The following is a 19,235-nucleotide window of genomic DNA, read 5'->3' as shown; positions in this document are numbered from 1 at the left end:
ATTGATTTTAATCTTTATTGACGATTTTTATTATTGACTGATTTCAAAACGGCTACAGGTGCATCAAAGTTTATTTAGTAACACTGCAAAAACCAAATCTTACCAAGTGCTTTAGTCCAGGTTCTAGTGCAACCTGGGCTGAATCGATTAATCGTGATTAATCGATTACTGAAGTAACTGTTAGTTGCAGCTCTAGTGCAAACATAACTTCCTTAAGTTTCACTGATTATTTGACTAAAAGCAAAACATTTTACAGATATTATGAGTAAAATCTGCCAGTGAACTTTTTAATCAACATTTAGAAATGATTTACTTGTTTTAAATTAGTTTGTAAGTTAGTTTTGTCTTATGTCAGTTTACTATAAACTAGACACAAACAGTTGATTTTGTGTTTTTGCAGTGAAGCTGTTTGATTTAATGGATTTTATTTCATTTCTCTGATGATGGACTTTGTTGCTCCTGTGAGGACGGATTCTGTTCCGACCTCATCCAGGTGAAAGTTCTGGCCCACCGGGTCGGCCGGTGTTAGGATGAGTAGGTGGAGCCGTCGATCACGCGCAGGTGCTGCAGCGCGTCCGGTTCTGCGTTCAGGCGCAGCATGTCCACCTCCAGCGGGTGGAGCCGGCCGGTGACCACCAGCGAATGGAGCGGCCCGCCCAGGTCACACGACGCCAGCTGGCGGAGCGTCCCGGCCCGGACCGCCTGGTCGTCGGCGCCGAGCCGGGCCAGGCCGACGCACACCGTGTCCTCCGTCACTCCTGGACCGGGAAGGAAAAGTGAGGAGATCCATCAGAAACAGGCATTTTCTGATCATTCTGATTAAAAATGAAACTGTTGTTAAAATAAACCTCTGAATAAAACTGAGATTCAGATTTTGCTTTAATGCAAAATCGATTAATCATGATTAATCGATTATTCAAATGAGTATCTAGTTTAGTAATCAATCATTAACTGGACAATATACTCAAAAAGGCACAATGTTGAAACAGCAACATTTTGAGAGCAGAAATTAAAACTACAAAAATAAACATCTTGCAAGTAAATTACAAAAAAAACTTTATAAATGTGAAGTTTGAGCTTCACTTTGTTCAAAATCTGGAAAAAAAACTTTCCATTAAGCAGCTTTTGTTATGAAATAATTTCTCTAATTCGGCTGAAAGGATTGAGCTTCTGTTTTTATTTTGACTTCAGATGTTTGATTTGCTACAAGTTGAGTGTTTGATGAAGAGATGCTGCAATAAAATGGTTTTATTTTTATTTATTTGCATCTTTTATGTTTTTAATTTTGTTAAAAAGGCTTAAGTGATAAATCTGTGCACTGCCAACTTTTATATCCGATTAATCGTCTGAACAGTCGATTAATCGATAATTAAAATGATCGGTAATGAACATTCATTATGGCTGAATCATTGCTCTGGAGGATCAATCAACAGAAGATTGATTGGTTTTTGATCAGATCATGTTGGACTCACCCAGCTCCTCTTCCTCGCTCCTCCTCCTCTCGATGATCTGAATCAGCTGATCTGCAGCCTGACTGACGGTCATGAAGCGCGGAGGCTCATAGATCTTCTTCCCCCTGAAATCAATAATCAAAGTGTTGCTTTCAAACCGGGAGAACGGTTCTGGTCCTGGTTCCGGTCCTGGTTCCGGTCCGGTCCGTACCTCATCATGTTCTCGATGCTCTGCTCTTTCACTTTAATATCTGACAAACAGAACAAGAAACATTTTTTTTCCATGACTGAACAGACCTGTTGTCTCTCTGGGATTTAATAAATGATCTCATCTTTAAATATTTTTCTGAAAACCTTGTTTTGCAGTCAGTTCATCATCTTCAGTCATAAAATGTTTGGTAAATAATCCCTAAAATAATTATTAATCATCCATAATCATAGTTTTATTTTGGAACAAGTTCATGTTGAAGAATTTATTAATAGAAATTATGTTTACACAATAATAAATTGATTGTTTTGGAAAATCTGTGGCTAAAGCCAGACTTTAGCTAACCTCATCTAAGCTAGCTTAGCTAAGCAAACATTAGCTTAGCATATATTCAATTAGCTTACCTTAGCTAACATTATACAAACTGTTAGCTTACTACTCTAAAACAGGTTAGCTTAGCTAACTTTATCATACTGTACATAAGCTAGGCTAATGTTAGCTAAGCTAAATGTATTTCATGTTGTTCTAGAGGTGGGCGGAGCAGCCAACGGTTGTACTAATCTAATTGTAGAGCTACTTTAACATATTTCAGTTACTGAAGCTCTGAGTAACTGATCAAATTATCAATCATTTAGTATTGATAAATTACATCATCAGACGGATCAAAATGGAAATTTGAATATTTTTGATTCGTATATGTAACATAATGACAAAGTAGCAAAAGAACATTTTATCCAAATACATTTTCAATATAAAATGAATGAAACTTGCAGGTGAGTTTCTGGTTAAAACATGTTTGTTCTTCATTCAGTGAAGATGTTCAGACGGGTGGAGAATCCAGAAATATTCCTCAATAATACAACATAGCAGAAATATTCCTAAAAGTACATTTTTCCAAAAAGTTCCTCCAGTAACTATTTACCAGCAGGTCTGCTCTGTTTTAGTTTAGATAAGTTTGGAGAACTTTAAAATCTCTTTATTAGAAGCAGATCTGCCTGCCAGGAAGGAAAATTCACAGAAATAAAAACTGGATGAAAACTTTTGCACAGTTTTACCTCCTGATGTAAATCTGACATAAAGCTTTAGACGTCCATTAACCTCCTGCAATAAAACAACCAGCTTTCTGCACAGATGATGGATGAGCAGCTTCACTCTTTATTGCCTTATTCTTTATTTCCTCTAATGAATATTAACAGCAGAGAGACACCAGCAGGCCCTTCGCCTCCATGCAGACTGTTGGTTTAAGGGCCCCAGGGGCCCCAGGGGCCCCAGGTGACTGATGGCGACTCCTGGGGGGTTAGGAGTCACTCCGCTCAAATACAGGATTATTTTTGGTATGGCTCATTAATTTTTAGCTTTTCTAATCTAATTTTGTTTCTATTTTTCTAATCTGTCTCTGTCTGTGTGTGTGTGTGTGTGTGTGTGTGTGTGTGTGTGTGTGTCTGTGTGTGTGTGTGTGTGTGTGTGTGTGTGTGTGTGTGTCTCACCCAGCAGGCAGAGTGTGTGCAGTCCAGCTGCTCTGTTTTTACAGATTTTGTCGTAGAAACTTTCGGGTTTCCACGTTTCCGTCCAGAACACCACTGAAACCGTCTCCCCGAAGTTATAGAGCTGGAAAAACCCAGAAAGGTCAGAGGTCAACTGTTACTGCTGTTATTACTTATCATTATAGTTTAGTTTTATTTCATTTATTGTTTGGATTCATTTAGTTTTCCTTGGTTTTTAGTGTTTCCTGGTTTTTATTAGTTAAATTTAGGTTTTAGTAGTTTTTAATTTTTTACATATTTTGATTTATTTTTAGGTGCAAAATGCAAAGATTTCACATTATTTAGTTTATTTCAATTGCGTAATGAATACTCAACAACTGTGTAAAAACAAACATTTCAGTGATTGAGACTTTTTTAACGCCGTGAAGAAACTGGAGGAAAAATAAATTTCAGTTTGAGATAAACAGATTAATAAACACAGAACATGATCAATCATATCTATCATTTAAGTATGTTGTTGTTTTATAAACACATGATGTAGTTCCAATTAGTTACAGGTTTTTCCCATTAATTACTGTTTTTATTTCTGAAAATGTTTTAGTTATTTCGTTAGCTTTAGCTAACTTTAGCTTAAACCTCCTAATGCGCCGTGTTGTCACCTTTGTCCAGAACCTGGAGGGGTTTCCCCCTTCTGACAGCAGGGGCCGACTGAAGCGCCTCATTAGCATATTCTGGCCCTCATTAGCATATTAACTACATCCCAGCGGAGACGCCGTGTCAGCGTTAAATCTGGGAGAGTGTGTTGGTGTGTGTGCTGTGACAGCTGGGTCCTGCTCTCTGATTGGTCGCTTTGACAGCTCAGTTATTGATGAGGTCACATTAATTTGATGCTTTCAGAGGCGAAACGCTAACATGGTTTAATGAGTTTCATCAGGAGCAGATGGGATGTTTCAGCTCAGGAGGAGGAAACGTCCAGCCAAACGCAAACCTCTCTTTACTGAAATCTGACTTTTGTTTTGCATGTTACTAATTAATGAGATTTCTGTTAGAGCGGTTTACGACCCCAAATCGACCCCAAATCGACCCGCACGCGCAGAAGAACGATGATGTCACACAGCAGCTCCGTTTGTGGATCAATTTAAAGTTTGTTCAGCAACAAACTTTAAACAACGCAACAAAATCATAACACTGAGAAAAAAGCCGATAAAAAGAAAAACCCGCCAACAGATGCAAGTTATTGATTAGTGAGTTAACCTGAAGTTGATTGGTCTCATTGATCGACTAATTATTAACCGATAAGCAACCATTTTCTTAAAAAGTTGCATTTTCTCCTGTTTTTGGGGGCTGATCATCTTTCCCTCACATGCAGGGCTAAATCTTTCAGAATATGCTGACTTTGAAAAAAATATTAAGCTAGAAAAATTTAGCTAGAATAAAACTAATTTCTACAACATTTCTGAATTTCAAGTTGAAAAATTTCCACTTTTGAAACATTTGTTTCATAATGTCTGAAATTAAGCCCAAAATTAGTTTTTTTTTTTTTTTTAATAAAAATTTTTTTTGTTTTTGTAGAAAATTTTAAATTACGCTCAAATTTTTAGATTTTTTTTTTCCCAGCACATTTTCAACTCAGAAATTTCTGGATTTTTTTTCTAACACATTTTTGACTTTTCACATTCAGAAGTTTTCTTTCTTCTAGAAAATGTCTAAAATGATCCCCAAAATTTGAGATTTTTTAGCAAAAAAACTGCTTTTTTAAAATCTACACTATATGTAGATTAAAATTACAAATTTGCAAAACATAAATTTTGTAATTTTCAGTTTTTATTATGTAAAGCACCTTGAAATGTGATGTATAATTAAACGTGACTGATTGAACTGCTACGCTGCTAAAGGATTTAAAAAGTCGTATGTTTTCTGATGGTGGTTTTTTTCCCCTGAGTATTGACTTGCAGGCTGGTTGATGTAAAGTCACCTGCAGGCCGCAGCAGCCCACTGCGTTCATAATGGAGGCATTATGGATGACCCTGTACGGTATCCCAGCATTCACCGCTCTGAGGACGAGGTCGCTGTGAGTCGTGGCTCTGCAGGAGAAAACAAGATTTAGAAATTCAGCTCAGCAGTCAAAAAAAGGGACAAGTTGTGAAAGATCAGAAACATAAAATGTTTAGTTTTTCTCCTGAAAAGCCCAGAAGAGCAGAATTACAGAGTGATGCTCAGATGCTGAGGTCACACACCGGGGGAATCTCTTCAAAAGAAACATCAGAAACTTTTCATGTAATTTCTCAAACCGAACGGGGTTTCTGACCCAAACTGCGCTCTGCTCTGTTATTAACTCTGAGGAATCTGGTGGTTTTTTAGCAGAAAAGCTCAGAAACAGGCCGGAGCAGCTGTGACATCAACCCTGCTGCGGCGGCGGGTTCTGCCGTGGCTCGGCGTGCTGACGCAGCGGACCTCGGGTCGGTGACGGCGCTCACCCAAACGGGTCGCCCACCACCAGGAAGGCCACGTCGGTCACATCTGCGTCCTTCAGGATCTCGTCGGCTCCCTGCTCGACCAGATCCCGGTCCGCCAGGATCAGCTGCTTCCCGTAATACTCCTCCTGGGGGGAAACACACGGACCGGGCTTTTACTGGACATCCGATGGTCCTGAACTACACAATGAGAATGGGTTTAAATAAAACTAATACTGATAAACTACTAAAACAACACTAATATAACATACAGCACAAGTTGTAACGAACACATTGTTGTTAATGCTGTTAGCACTCAGCTAACGCAGCCAAAACAGTGGAAATCTGAGGCTAAACTTGTTTGCATATAAAGCAGATCTTCTAGTCATACTACTAAGTCAGTTAGTAATATCAACATAACTGCTAATAATGCTATCAGCTAAGGCTAACATTATTTTAGTACCCAGCTAGAGCAGCAAAAACAGTGGTAATACAAGGCTAAAATGCAAAACAAATCTTCTACTCTTACTGCTAATAATGCTAACTGTTACAGAAACAATATTAAAGGCAACTGTTAGCTGCTAACATATCGTATAAAGAAGCTAAAACTCTACAAACACAATTCTGAAGTAGCTGAACACCAAGACAAGTACCAAAGAAAGGAACCTACTAAAATTACAAACACAACTAGCTTTTTACTAAAGTGACTGCTAACAATACTAGCTGCCAAAGAAATTTCTAAAATAGCTAATTGCTAAAGCTGTTGACCACCAATTTATCACCTAAAAGGCTAAGACAATGCTAACCTCAATGCTGAAGTAGCTAAATCCTAAAGTAAGTATCAACAAAACAGACTGCTAAATCTATTAGCTGCTAACCTATCACCTAAGAAGGGAAAACAATACTAAACTCAGTTCTGATGTAGCTAAATGCTAAAGGACCAACAAAACAAGAAATGTGCTAAAATTATTAACACAGCTAGCTTTCTGTATAAATAACTCCTAACGATCCTCGCTGCTAAAGAAACTACAAAACAATAAATAAAATAGAAATAAAAAAAACACAAATAACTAAAACATAAAAGGGTTTCTATAAACACAATTGCTCTTAATAAATATTAATGATCAATGTGACAGACTTAATCATATGTGTCATAATAAATAAACTGAAAAGGAATGCAGTGAAGGTTTACCTTCCAGCAGAAAACCTACCCAAAGCACACAGCCAGAGACATGTTGTTAGAACTGCCTAGTCAAAGTAACAATCTAAATTTAATTGATAATTTGAGCCAGGATATAAATAGTTTCTTCACAGACTCTCCAAACAAGAGGAGCTAAAATCGCACTTTATTTAAAAATTGAAAGAGGAAACACTTGTAGTTGTAACCGTTAAATACAAATGTCCGCCACACTTTTAAGATATTTATATAAAACAAAAATATTAAAAAAAATATTAGAGAAGCATTCATCATTTACTTTCTATATCACGACAATAAACCTACTCAAAAATCTTTACGATCTTTCTGATTGCAACGTGAATAAGTTTGCACGGATCTGTATTATTTTCACTGCGTTCCCGTCCTCGGTTCTGGTCGGTTTCAGTCCGGACTCACCAGCGCTTCTTTCCCCACAGTCAGGATGGAGGTGTAGGCCTCCAGGTAGACCCGGGAGCAGCTCTTCACCGCCCGCAGGCCCTTCACCGTGATGTCGGTGGCGTCGCCGAGCCCCAAGCCGATCAGGTACAACATCCCGTCGGCCCCGATTCGGAAACTTTTCACCACACGGACCCAGAATAGCTAAATATTCACGTCCTGACACATTCACGTGTAATCTCCCCGAACTGGCCCTCAATACGGCATGCTGTTAAATGTTTACTGTCACGACAGCGAGTGTCGCAATACGGCCTAACTGCCTCACACTGCGCCGAACTCCATTAGCAAAACCGAGTATTTAAAAATAATCTTCCCTGACTGCTGAATTGAGAGCAAATGAAAATAGTTTTGACAAGTTTGTTAGCACCGTGTCTGACCTTTAGATCGGCTGACAGTGAATAGAGAAATTGTTTAGCATGTCATCTTTTTAAACATTGTTGGTGCTGTTTGTGTATCAAATCTGAATGGTTTGCAACATAAAATCGGTCACTCATAAATTTATAATAAAATGTATGAGCGCCGATCTAAAGACTTCATGGTGGAAGCTGCAATTGTAATATATTTTACAATTAACGTATTTTTACTGTCCTAAACCCCAGTGTAGTTAAAATTTTATGACATTTAATTACTATCCATCAATACGCATAAAAAATAAAATGTAAGTCCAAAATATGATAAATTATAAATATAAACTTATATATTATAAAATATACATTCCAATGTATAAAAGGGATTTTCAGCTTATTCATTAATACTGTGATTATTTTTAACAGGTATGTGCAGAAAGGTGTTGGTTTTGTGAAAAGAAACTTTTTCTTGAGAAAACTCACACCTTTCCTCAGGGGGGGTTAAAGTGTGGCCTGGGGGGCCATTTGCTGCCCTCTGGAGGATTTTATTTGGCCCCCAAACTCAATGGAGGCATAAGATGGAGATGAAAACGTTTTGGAGCAAGACTTTTTTAGATTCCCAGTTATTATCAACGTTTCTCAATTCGTCTTAGCTTTGATGAAACATCGACTTACTTTTACTCAAACACAAAGCATTCAGCATTTTTCAATATTTATCTGAATTAATACATTTTTGTCTGTAAAATATCAACATCTCCATATAATTTAATGTTTTGGTCCAGCTGATGGGAGTAATTTTTAAATATGAAATAATTTAAGTTTTGATAGGTTACTGGTACTTTAGTAGAATTTTACCAAATACTCTTTAGTATTATATTGGATGGCTACTTTTTACTTTTAATTGAGTAAAACTATGTTGAAGTAGAGATTCTCTTACTTGAGTATAATTTTTGGGAACTCTAATCACCTCTGATGATTGTTTTGAGGATAAATTTAACAAAAAGGAAAAATTTTCAGTGCTATTTTCAGTTTTAAGTCACTTAAACAAAAGAAAATGTTTAAAAAATAAATTTGTTCTGCTGTATCTGCAACTGAAATGAAGGTTTACCGACTTTGGATGAATGATTTATTAACTTTTTTTACTCATCCTCCTGTTTGAGGTCACATGGGTATAAATGTAATGAACTCTCTCTCTCCTGCTGCTCTTGGTCATCCTTTCGTCTCCATGGCGACGGTTGTCGGCAGCACGGCGTGTGAAAGTGGTTCTGAATGAGTCGGTGGGAAAAGCTGCCTCTCTCTCTCGGTCGCCCCTTGTTGCGGTAAACAAGCCTCCGGACCACGTGACTCCGCCCACATCCCGGCCGCCCCTTCGGACTGGGAACCAGTGAATGACTGGGATGGTGGAGGAGGATTGCAGCCTTTTGTTGGAGACTTTCAGGGTTTGTTTGGCTCCAGTCATCCAGAGAATCGACGCTCTGGTTCTGTTAACTGTTTCTCTCTTCGGTTCTGGGTCCCGGTGGGGAATTGGATCTGGATTCTAGGTCTCAGATGAACCGAATCAGTTCAGAATCATTCAACACCATCAATATCTGTGGGGTTTTTAAAAACATTTACTAAATAAAAATCATAAGAAATCCACGAAAGTCTGGATTTAAGAGGTCAAAAATGGGATCTTACTCCTGTCTGCTAAAACATTATGAAGACATGATGTGCAGGAAAACCCAAAACAACAACAATCCATTTGTTTAACAGTGATTAACTGTAAAATTGAGACAGGACAAATCAATAAACTATAAAATAATTCAAAAGTGTTCATTTAATGTGAAGGGTCAGTGATTTGAACATTTTACATTTGAACATTCATTTTACAGGTTGTTTTGTTTGTTTTGGGAAAAACAGTAAAACTTAGTGAAATAATGTTTTACAGTGTACAGCATTCACTTTTACATTGTAAACCATAAAAAAACACATTTTTATTTTAGTTTTTGGATTTTAATTGTAAAATCAAAACGATTTTCACTCGTCGTTTTACAGTGGAATTCTGGCAAACAGCTTCCAGTTTAGTTGTTTAGTTGTTTGTTTGTTTACAGTGATTAACTGTAAAATTGAATATTCTAGATTTTTCCTGGAATATTTCTATAGTTGACTCGAACATCAGGTTTAAGCCTCTTTTATAATCTTATTTCTGGTAAATTAAGTAAATCCCAGCTGTGTGATTTGATATTGAGCTCTTATTGGTTTAATTGATTATCTCCTCCTGGGGTCGCCTCACTGGGGGAGCAGCTGAGCAGCTGAGGCCCTTTGACCTCTTCAACCTTTTCTGGTCAAAAGAAGTTTAAAGTTCATTTTTCACATGATGCTGTTCGATATTTGGGCTTTTCCAGAAAAAAACAGCAGAATGTCAGTAAATCTGGACGTAAACAATGACAGAAGATTATAATTCTAGCTGATGAAAGCAGTCTGCCAGTGAACCATCACATCCCATCCCATTGTTCCCAGTTCAGACTCCAAACAGACTTCTCTACAAAATGCTCCACTAAAAGGTTGTTGCTTTTATTCTTCTTTCTTTTCTGAGCTTCATTCATCTTGTTATGATTTTCTGACAATTTTGTCGGCTCCCGTTGCTGAATAAACTTTAAAATTGATCCATAAGCAGCGGCGGCCATTATTACTTCCGTAAACAGAGCGTGACGGTGTGACGTCAACGTCCTTCTGCGCATGCGGGTTCCTTCGGGACGTAAGCAGAATGATCGTTGGGGTCGCATTTAATTAGCAGCACGTACTAAAATAATAATAATAAAAATCTTATTTTAGCAAAACAAATAGTGATTTGTCATGAATGTCTGCTATGTGAACGCAGCCTGGTAGAAACTGGTGGTTTTATTTGAGCTAGTTTTCTTTTAAAAGGTTTACAGAACCTGCTGGAAAAAAGAGGAAAACTGCAAACAGCATCGAACTGATGAAGGATTAAAGTTGCATCCAGAACCGAAACTCTGACAGATCTGATGTGAGATCAGACCTCAGACAGAAACAGGATTAAAACTGATAATCAGGATTAAACCTGTTTACTGTTTGGGTTTAGATCTGACCTCAGATCAGCTGCAGCAGAGATCAAATATCTGAAGAACCTGAAGTTCAGCTGCTGTTGGTACAAACTGTCCTGAAGTTCAGTTTTATGGGTTTCTGTTTGCAACCTGCGGCTCCTGGGCCACAAGTGGATCCTTGGCGTTTCCACAATGGCCCAACTAATACCTTTAAATACAGCTGAAATAATAAATGCAATTTTAATAGTTTTTTTATTGTATAATTGCTCTCAATTGCTAAACCCTTGGTACTAAATGTACTATTTACATATATTTTATCTAGTTTTTGTCACATATTTGAAAATTTGTTGTTTTAACATAATTTTCCACAAATATAAACCACACAACAAACTGTATGTATCCTCCTTTATTCATGATGGATCCATGATGGATGATGGATGGATGATGGATGGATGATGGATGGATGATGGATGGATGATGGATGGATGATGGATGATGATGGATGATGGATGGATGATGGATGATGGATGGATGATGGATGGATGATGGATGATGGATGGATGATGGATGGATGATGGATGGATGATGGATGGATGATGGATGATGGATGGATGATGGATGGATGATGGATGGATGATGGATGATGGATGGATGATGGATGGATGATGGATGATGGATGGATGGATGATGGATGGATGATGGATGGATGATGGATGGATGGATGATGGATGGATGATGGATGGATGGATGATGGATGGATGATGGATGGATGATGGATGGATGATGGATGGATGATGGATGGATGGATGATGGATGGATGATGGATGGATGGATGGATGATGGATGGATGGATGATGGATGGATGGATGGATGATGGATGGATGGATGGATGATGGATGGATGGATGGATGGATGATGGATGGATGATGGATGGATGATGGATGGATGATGGATGGATGATGGATGGATGGATGGATGATGGATGGATGATGGATGGATGATGGATGGATGGATGGATGATTGATGGATGGATGATGGATGGATGATGGATGGATGATGGATGGATGATGGATGGATGATGGATGGATGACTAGTTGAATAATTAAATTAATCCAGTTTAATTCAAACTGGAATCCGTCTAAACACATGAAGCCAGTTGGACGTGATAATCAGACTGAACTTCTCGGCTTCGTTTGGGTTTTCTGTCAGACCTGCGTCTCTCTGAGGTCACTTTGGAGGTTGAGCTTCCTGCGACCCCCTGGGTTTAATGTGACAGGATGTGGACGCTTGTTTTATCTCCCAGGGCGTTCCTGCAGCTTTAATTACGACCCTGAGGCCGACGACTCGCTCCAGCTCCGCGACGCGTTTGATGCTCAACGTCTGTCGCCATCAGAGGGGGTTTCACACAGAGGCTGTTCACGGATCAGCTGCTCCTCCTGACAGAAATAGAAGCCCGGCTACGTGGACAGAACCACGTCAGAGGAACACAAAGCCAAAGATGATGACAGAACTCAGGTTTTTTAGTGGAGAACATGTGAAACCACAGAAACTTTCACAGAATAAAAAACTAAATTTATCTTTGAAATTACACTTCAGGGTCTCCCTGCAGTAAAAGTTTCTCTGAAGATTTTGGAAATATTTTTAGAATCAAAAGATGTTTTGCAGCCGGTTAGCAGATCTTTTACCAGGCTAAAATAAAACCTTACATCATCTATTTAACCGACTAGAAACCAAAATCAGAAATGGGAATTCTTTAGTTTTTTTTAGAAAATTTCTTCTACTCTACGTTTTTAGCCTTTTTTTGAGGTTGGTCTCAAAATTTCAGTTTTTCTACAGAAATGTCCTCCTTTCTGTTTTTCTTCCTACAGTCGCCGTAATGCACAGCGTTAGGACCTTCTATCAGATCTGAAGCCAGAATAAAAAATGCACCATGATGCGGTAAAGTGAGACACTGAGAGAGATTGCTGGTTAGTTTAGTATTTCTGAAATAAACTTTATTTTACAATCTGATGAAGATTTGTTCACTTTGAAATTATTGAATTTTGTTTTAATCTTCTATAAAAATGTGTTGTTTTTGCTTCCCTGGGATGATTTCATGTTGTCGTTTGGTAAGAAGAGCTAAGCCACTCCAGGTAACTGGGTTACATCCTTCTCTTTAGCCTTGCTGTTTCTCAAGCTGGAAATTTGAACTGGATCACTTCCTGGAAGCTGAATCTTTATGCAACAAGTTACCAAACTGTGTGAGGAGGAAGGACGGGATGAATCAGAGAGGAGCGGAGAGGATGAGGAGGCCCGGCGCTCTTTGTAGCTCCCACAGAACCATCTCCAATTACAGGACAAAGGCAACTCTTTCAGCCCCGCAGCTCCAACCCTGCAGCTTTGCATGTCTAATGAGCGCTCGGCTGAATGCTAAAAGGACCCCGGGGTGCAGCAGAGGCCTCGCCCCCCCACAGCCTACACACCACCCGGTAACCCTCTGGACCGGGACAACCAGATTGGGCCTCTTGTTTCAGAACGCAGCGGTCCTGATCTGTCCCACAGCCATGTCGCAGCACAAATGAAACCAGGACAGGAAATGACGGTGCTGCTAATATAAAGCCTGAAAGTTAAAGAACAGATTTAACTCGGTGGAAAGAATCCCTGAGTTTTGGTGCAAGGATTGAAGTTTTCTAGCTGATCGCAGATCCTGACCGTCTGATTCCGACTTTTCTTTGAAATGTTGCTAAATATCACAAGAAAGTTGCTGAGTTGGCAACAGTAAGACGTGCAGACATGACTAGGCCTGTCGCAATTAGCAATAAATCAATTGATGGCATAAAGTCAAATGAGCTCAATAATTTCCATTTTCATAATTTAGCTGCATTTTATTCTCTCTTTACCAAAAACTGGATGTCAAAAGTCTTCAGTCTGGTGCTTCTGTCTCTTCAGTTGTTATAAAAAGGCTTTATAAGAACTATATATATACATATATATATATATATATATATATATATATATATATATATATATATATATATATATATATATATATATATATATATATATATATACATATATATACATTGAATATTAATTAAAATAAATGTCTCTTTAAGAAGCTCCTGCTCCTTCTGAAACTCTTCCTGCAGGAAGTCGTCCCAACATGGTTCCTCTATTAACATGTAACAATGTTTTTAATGAGCTCGTCACATGTGCAGTTCCACCAGATGTTTGCTAATTGCTGCTGGCTAGTCTGAAGGAGCTGAGTCTCGAAGGCAGGCTGAAGTCCATCCAGGTGTTTTGAACAGCTGAATTGTTGTGAGGAATCTGGGATTTTCTGGAAAACCAAGAGTCAAAGTTAGAGAACAAAGTGCAGCTTTATTACGCTTCCAAGTGGAGAGCCCTGATCAGTAACACTGTCAGAGAAACTCTGATTACATCACACAGATTTTATTCACGTCGTCTCATAGGTGGAGGAAGACAATTCCTGGAAGTTAAAGATCAACACCCTCTTAGAAGAAAGAGGCACTGGGTGAAGTTTCGGTCAGACATTTTAACTACTAATCACCCTCATACAGAGTAATCAGCACAAATGTTTCTCATTTCATACTCTAAGTTCAATAGTTTAAGCCACAGGGTGTGAAAACTATTTCTTTGTCACCAGGGATATGAGTCGCTGGGGGAAATGAAGCTGCTAGCTGTGACACTTTGACACCTCAGGCTGGCTGAGCAGAATGTGGTCGGCGTTTCCTGTCAACATGCAAGTGCAGCTCTGAACAGGAGAGCACGTCAACTTAAATAAGAAAAAATCAGATGATACGAATAAGCTGGTTAGTAAAAATAATAACGGTGTGAATAATTATGTCATTCCACGGTTGCCATGGAGATTAGAGGATTTCTTACACCTGCATGAAAGAATCAAAGCAACACTCCAGGTTAGAACATGATTTAAAGCTCAAAGAGTCGATTTTATATAATATCACCCCTTTAAATTCAGAGTTAATGGTTTTTGTTGCTGCTTGAATCAAATTAAACTTCACTCAGGAGGACGAATTGGTTGGAGAAAGTTTTTGCAGCCTGTTTTGCTCCAGATAAACCAGATTAATATCTGGCTCCATATTTTATAGTCCATTGTGGTTCCAGTAGAGATGAGGATCATTTTTATCATATGAGGCTAGAAAGCTGCTGCATTTCTATTATGGCACATTTTTAAATGCATAGGTTGTAAATGTATCACAAATACCATTAAATCTGTAAATCCAAGATAGATTGTAATTTATAATCCATTTCTACATCAGGCTTTAAATCTTAATGTCTTAACCTGTGGAGATCTGCTGTGAGGATGGCTGAGATGGAGGATCATCTAAAATTTATATCTGTATTGATCTCAGCCTTTTATTCCCACCCAACCTCCTGCTCTTAATGTTTAAAGTCAATGACACAAGCAGGATGTGGCTCAGAAACAGCCAACTGTCAGTCAGGTTGGTGATGCATCACATGGAGACTCAGAGGAAGGAGAAACTAAAGTGAACATGAGAGACGGCGACTCATTTTAAACTCTAACCTAACAACCAAACTTCAGATTTCTACCACCAACTAAACATGTTTATATATTTAAATAAGAAATCGTTTGAATTCATAGTATCTCTTCAACAATTGATTTAGAAAAATGGCAGCAGGACTGGATTTCTGTGGACTGAGACAAAGATCAACATGTTGACGTTTTGTCAGGTTGTCCTGTAGATCAAAAACAAATGAAAAACACATTGAAGAATTACTTCATTAAAGTTCAAATCGGGGTGCTGTGGTGGTGCAGGGGCAACAGCACGACCCACGTATTGAGGCCTTAGTCCTGGTGGCCGCAGGTTTGATTCCTGGCCTGGCGACATTTGCCACACGTCTCCTTCTCTCTCATTACCTTGTTTCCTAAAACACCTAGCCATTTTTTAAAAGTTAGTTTATGTCCTTTGGTGTCTGGAAAATGAGCCATTTCAAAAACCTCCTGATTGTTAAGTCACAATCGACAGATGCTGCACCGTTACCTAGCAACCCCACTTGAGTTCAGTCCCATTTCTCAGCAACCCAAGCTGAGCTCCAGAACATTTGGTCAGCTGGTTTTAGCTCTTTATGCCTGAACAATGGCTGAAATGTGACAAAACTGTGTTACCACTTGGTGCATTCTGGTTGGTTGTGCAGGAGGCTCCACTTCTGCTTTTCAAAGATGTACAGTTGTTTAATTGTGATTCTGCTTCCCGCCATCTTTATGTGCGAGTGTAAAGGTTGAGTTGGGGGGCGTGGCCAACAGCAGCTTATTTGGATTTAACGTGACAAGATGCCCTAAAATATCTCATTCTGAAAGGAGAACTGACCATTCTGAAATCTCATCAAAGAATGATTTTGTGCAAAAATGATGTAATGAACATGTTTTGTAATGATCCATCCTAACCTGTTCAAGGCAGCATAATAGGTCATCTTTAAAGAAAAACTAAAAACAAGCAACTGGAAATCCAGAAGAGGTAAAGATAACAAAGAAAATCACTTTCAGGATAAGAAGTGTTTTATTTTCTTCCACTGTGAAGAAGCTCCTGTAGGTAGATGTTATATTATTAGGACACTTCAGGTAATTGAAAAGGGTCTAAATGTGACATTTTCTACAAGTCAACGGAAAAACAGGGACAATAACCACAACCAATGAGAAGAGAATAATGCAAAGTTATTAGATGGTAATATATGATTTAACTGAATCAACAATTGTAGCACAAATATTTAACATAATGAAACTCTGGACAGCAGTAGAAGGTCAGTTGGTGTCCCTGTGGTTGGGAAATGGTTCATGGGTTTTTGTGTTTTGGTCGTAACTCAGTTTATTTATTCTAGTTTTTTGACTCTTTCAGCCTTCCATACAGGGCTTAAACATTGTTTTTGTGAATCCTATATTTTTGTTGCGTTCTATTCTTTGAGTAGTTGTTTCTCCTGCGTTGACACTGAAGCATTGATGGGTCCCTCCAGCTCCAGTAAACTCACTTTATGTTTTAACTGGAACGGCTCCCCCAGCAGGAACAGCATGAAATATGTAAAGATCTTAACTGTTGGTTTGGCAGAATCCCTGTTTCCAGCACCCCTTCTTTGTTCCAAACTGTAATTGTCCAAAACTCCAAAATACTTGTAGTCCTCTGTTTGTGGCAGAAATTAACCTCTAATATGACAGACAAAACCTGGAAAACAATAAAAGCTTCAAATCAGAAAGTTAAAGCAGGAGTACCTCAGTGATTGATAACAGATCCGCTGTTAATCGTCTTTGTTATGAACTTTTAAAATATGTTTTTGTTGAGTTTTTACATCTTGCAGCTTCTCAACTGCAAACAAAGTTTTCTTACAAAATAAAAAACTTATTAAGTTTATATTTTTTCCTTTTTTTGCCCCCCCCAACTTTCACTGTGTTACAAATCAACCATTTAACTTTAAAGAAATAAATCTGTTCCCAGACATTCTGCTGCGTGTAAACAATCCTTTTAAATTTCTGTTTTTCTGCCAAAAAACATTAAATAAAGAAAAGTCATAATGTTATTCATGCAAACAATGGTTTGCTGCTTCAGTTTATCTGTTTCTACAGGACAGACTCGGCAGCACAACACCAGTGTGCAGAAACTCGTTGTCACGGTTATCTGTTGAGTTTGTAAACAGATCCAATCAGCTGGTCACATCATTTCTGCACACAGACACACAACAGACTTTAAATGTTACTTCAGTTTTTAACGTCTCCAGAGACAAATTCATAATTCATAGAAAAACCCAGCAAAGAGCCACTTTCTTCAACCAGAATGTACATTTTCTTAGTGAATTTAGATGTTGCATGTTGTCCTGTTGGCATTGGAAGTGCTCCACCCTGGGAAACACAGAATATGAACAATACATGCAGTAAGTATTAGTTCTATCGTTTTGATTATGATTTGGAAAATGCCTCTTTTCCAAGAAATTGTTGTTTTTTTAACTATGCTATTTATTATTATAAATTTTTTTCTTCCTGGGCTTTAAAATATCAGAATTTTAAAGACCAGTATAGTTTGTATAAAACTTTAAATTGTTGTCTGCCAAATATTTAATCAGACATTCTGATTATATATATATATATATATATATATATATATATATATATATATATATATATATATATATATATATATATATATATATATATATATATGGTCCCCAAAGTGTGGGTCTTGTCTGGACTATGGACCCCATGATATTTAGGTTTACAGGAACACACACACGCACACACAGAATGATTAACAATCCTGAATGTCAGAAACAAGATTCAGCTTTCCGAATTTTTTTTTAAACAACAGAAACATCCATCTCCCCTCTCCCACCCTCTCTGCCCCGCAACGAGGGCAGCCATGGCGAACTGCCACATTCCTCTCCGCCGGGAAAACAACGAATCACATCCCAGGAAGTCCGAGAGGAAGAAGCTGGCTAATGCTTTCCTGTTAAACACTAAAACACACACACACACACACACACACACACACACACACACACACACACACACACACACACACACACACACACACACACACATACAGAATCAGTCCAAACCATAATTACAGGCTGCAGATGTTTGGCAGTTAAAGTTTCACTGCAGCAAAGAGTTACAGACCCAAGAGGAACCGGGATATAGAGCAGAACCAGAAGAGATATTTAAACAATAAGTGCAAATGAAAGTGAATTGGGAGCAGCGTAGAATTAAATCATGTTTTAACCCGTCAGCCGGAACCAGAACCAGAAGCCCAGCCAGGCAGTTCTGTGTCGGTCCAGACTGATTTTGTGAGTTTGGAAGTGATTTCTGTTTTGTTCGTCTCTCTCAGGGCTGTTCTGCTGCTCGGTCCCGTTTCCCTCCTCCGGTCGCCATGGTGACGCTCAGCTATGCAGAGCCTGAATACAGTCAGCAGCTTCGCGGAAAGAGGCCTTTGTTACCCACAACCCCCCACTCCTCCCCTCATCGCTTTTCTGGTCGTTTTCAATGAAACTCTGGACTGGTCTCACATCTAACACCAGTATGATACCAGTATACACTACCAGTACAGATCACTGCATGAAAAATATCCATGCATCTTCAACTTTTTTTTCCACATTGAAACCCACAAACTTCAGCGCAAGTTATTGGGATTTTGTTATTATCTGATTATAATTGTAATTAATTAATCAATCACATTTTAATTGAAAACAAAGGGTGTCTTTTAAAGCTGATAGTTTGGCAGATTTGATTCGATTGGGACCAAAATTGCAGCATTTGTTCCATTTTAAGCTGCTTTCACATCATACTGTCAAAGGAAGACCTTTTGAAAATCCTGTTCCCCTCCTCGCCTGTGGGGGCGCTGCTCCAAAAACTGAGGACACAACATGAAAACCTCTGAAGAAAACACTGAGTGCAACTTCCTTCTTAACGAAATGCAAATCAAAATGAAGTGGCGTCAGATTTTAGCGGTTAGTTGTCTTTGTTAAAAGGAGTCATTAAGTTAGCATGTTGGTTTTCTTTGCATTTACCCAGAATGCCCTGCACTGTAGTCCACATCCTACTTTTGAAATGGTCTCCAGTTCACTTGGCGTTCACATTT

General features: G+C 38.5%; 1 protein-coding gene across 1 annotated transcript; it reads right to left on the bottom strand.

The window, feature by feature from the left end:
• Nucleotide 1: 1 nt before the first annotated feature.
• dph5 (diphthamide biosynthesis 5) lies at nucleotides 2-7,558 on the bottom strand. The gene is made up of 7 exons (XM_044129282.1): nucleotides 7,209-7,558; nucleotides 5,621-5,745; nucleotides 5,119-5,227; nucleotides 3,147-3,267; nucleotides 1,663-1,702; nucleotides 1,473-1,576; nucleotides 2-758 (listed from the first exon to the last, which is right to left on the bottom strand). Exons 1-7 carry the CDS (start codon nucleotides 7,341-7,343, stop codon nucleotides 526-528), a joined length of 867 nt encoding a protein of 288 aa, XP_043985217.1. The 5' UTR covers nucleotides 7,344-7,558; the 3' UTR covers nucleotides 2-525.
• Nucleotides 7,559-19,235: the final 11,677 nt, after the last annotated feature.

The sequence above is a fragment of the Gambusia affinis genome, linkage group LG10, assembly GCF_019740435.1.
Source record: "Gambusia affinis linkage group LG10, SWU_Gaff_1.0, whole genome shotgun sequence".
Classification (NCBI taxonomy): Eukaryota; Metazoa; Chordata; class Actinopteri; order Cyprinodontiformes; family Poeciliidae; genus Gambusia; species Gambusia affinis.
This window is presented reverse-complemented; position numbering and strand designations above follow the sequence as displayed.

Coding starts and splice junctions, on each gene's coding strand:
- dph5 (XM_044129282.1), bottom strand. CDS start 7,343: ATGTTGTACCTGATCGGCTTGGGGCTCGGCGACGCCACCGACATCACG. Junction 5,746..7,208: donor CTGTGGGGAAAGAAGCGCTG/GTGAGTCCGGAC, acceptor GTTTCCCCCCAG/GAGGAGTATTACGGGAAGCA. Junction 5,228..5,620: donor GTGGTGGGCGACCCGTTTGG/GTGAGCGCCGTC, acceptor TTTCTCCTGCAG/AGCCACGACTCACAGCGACC.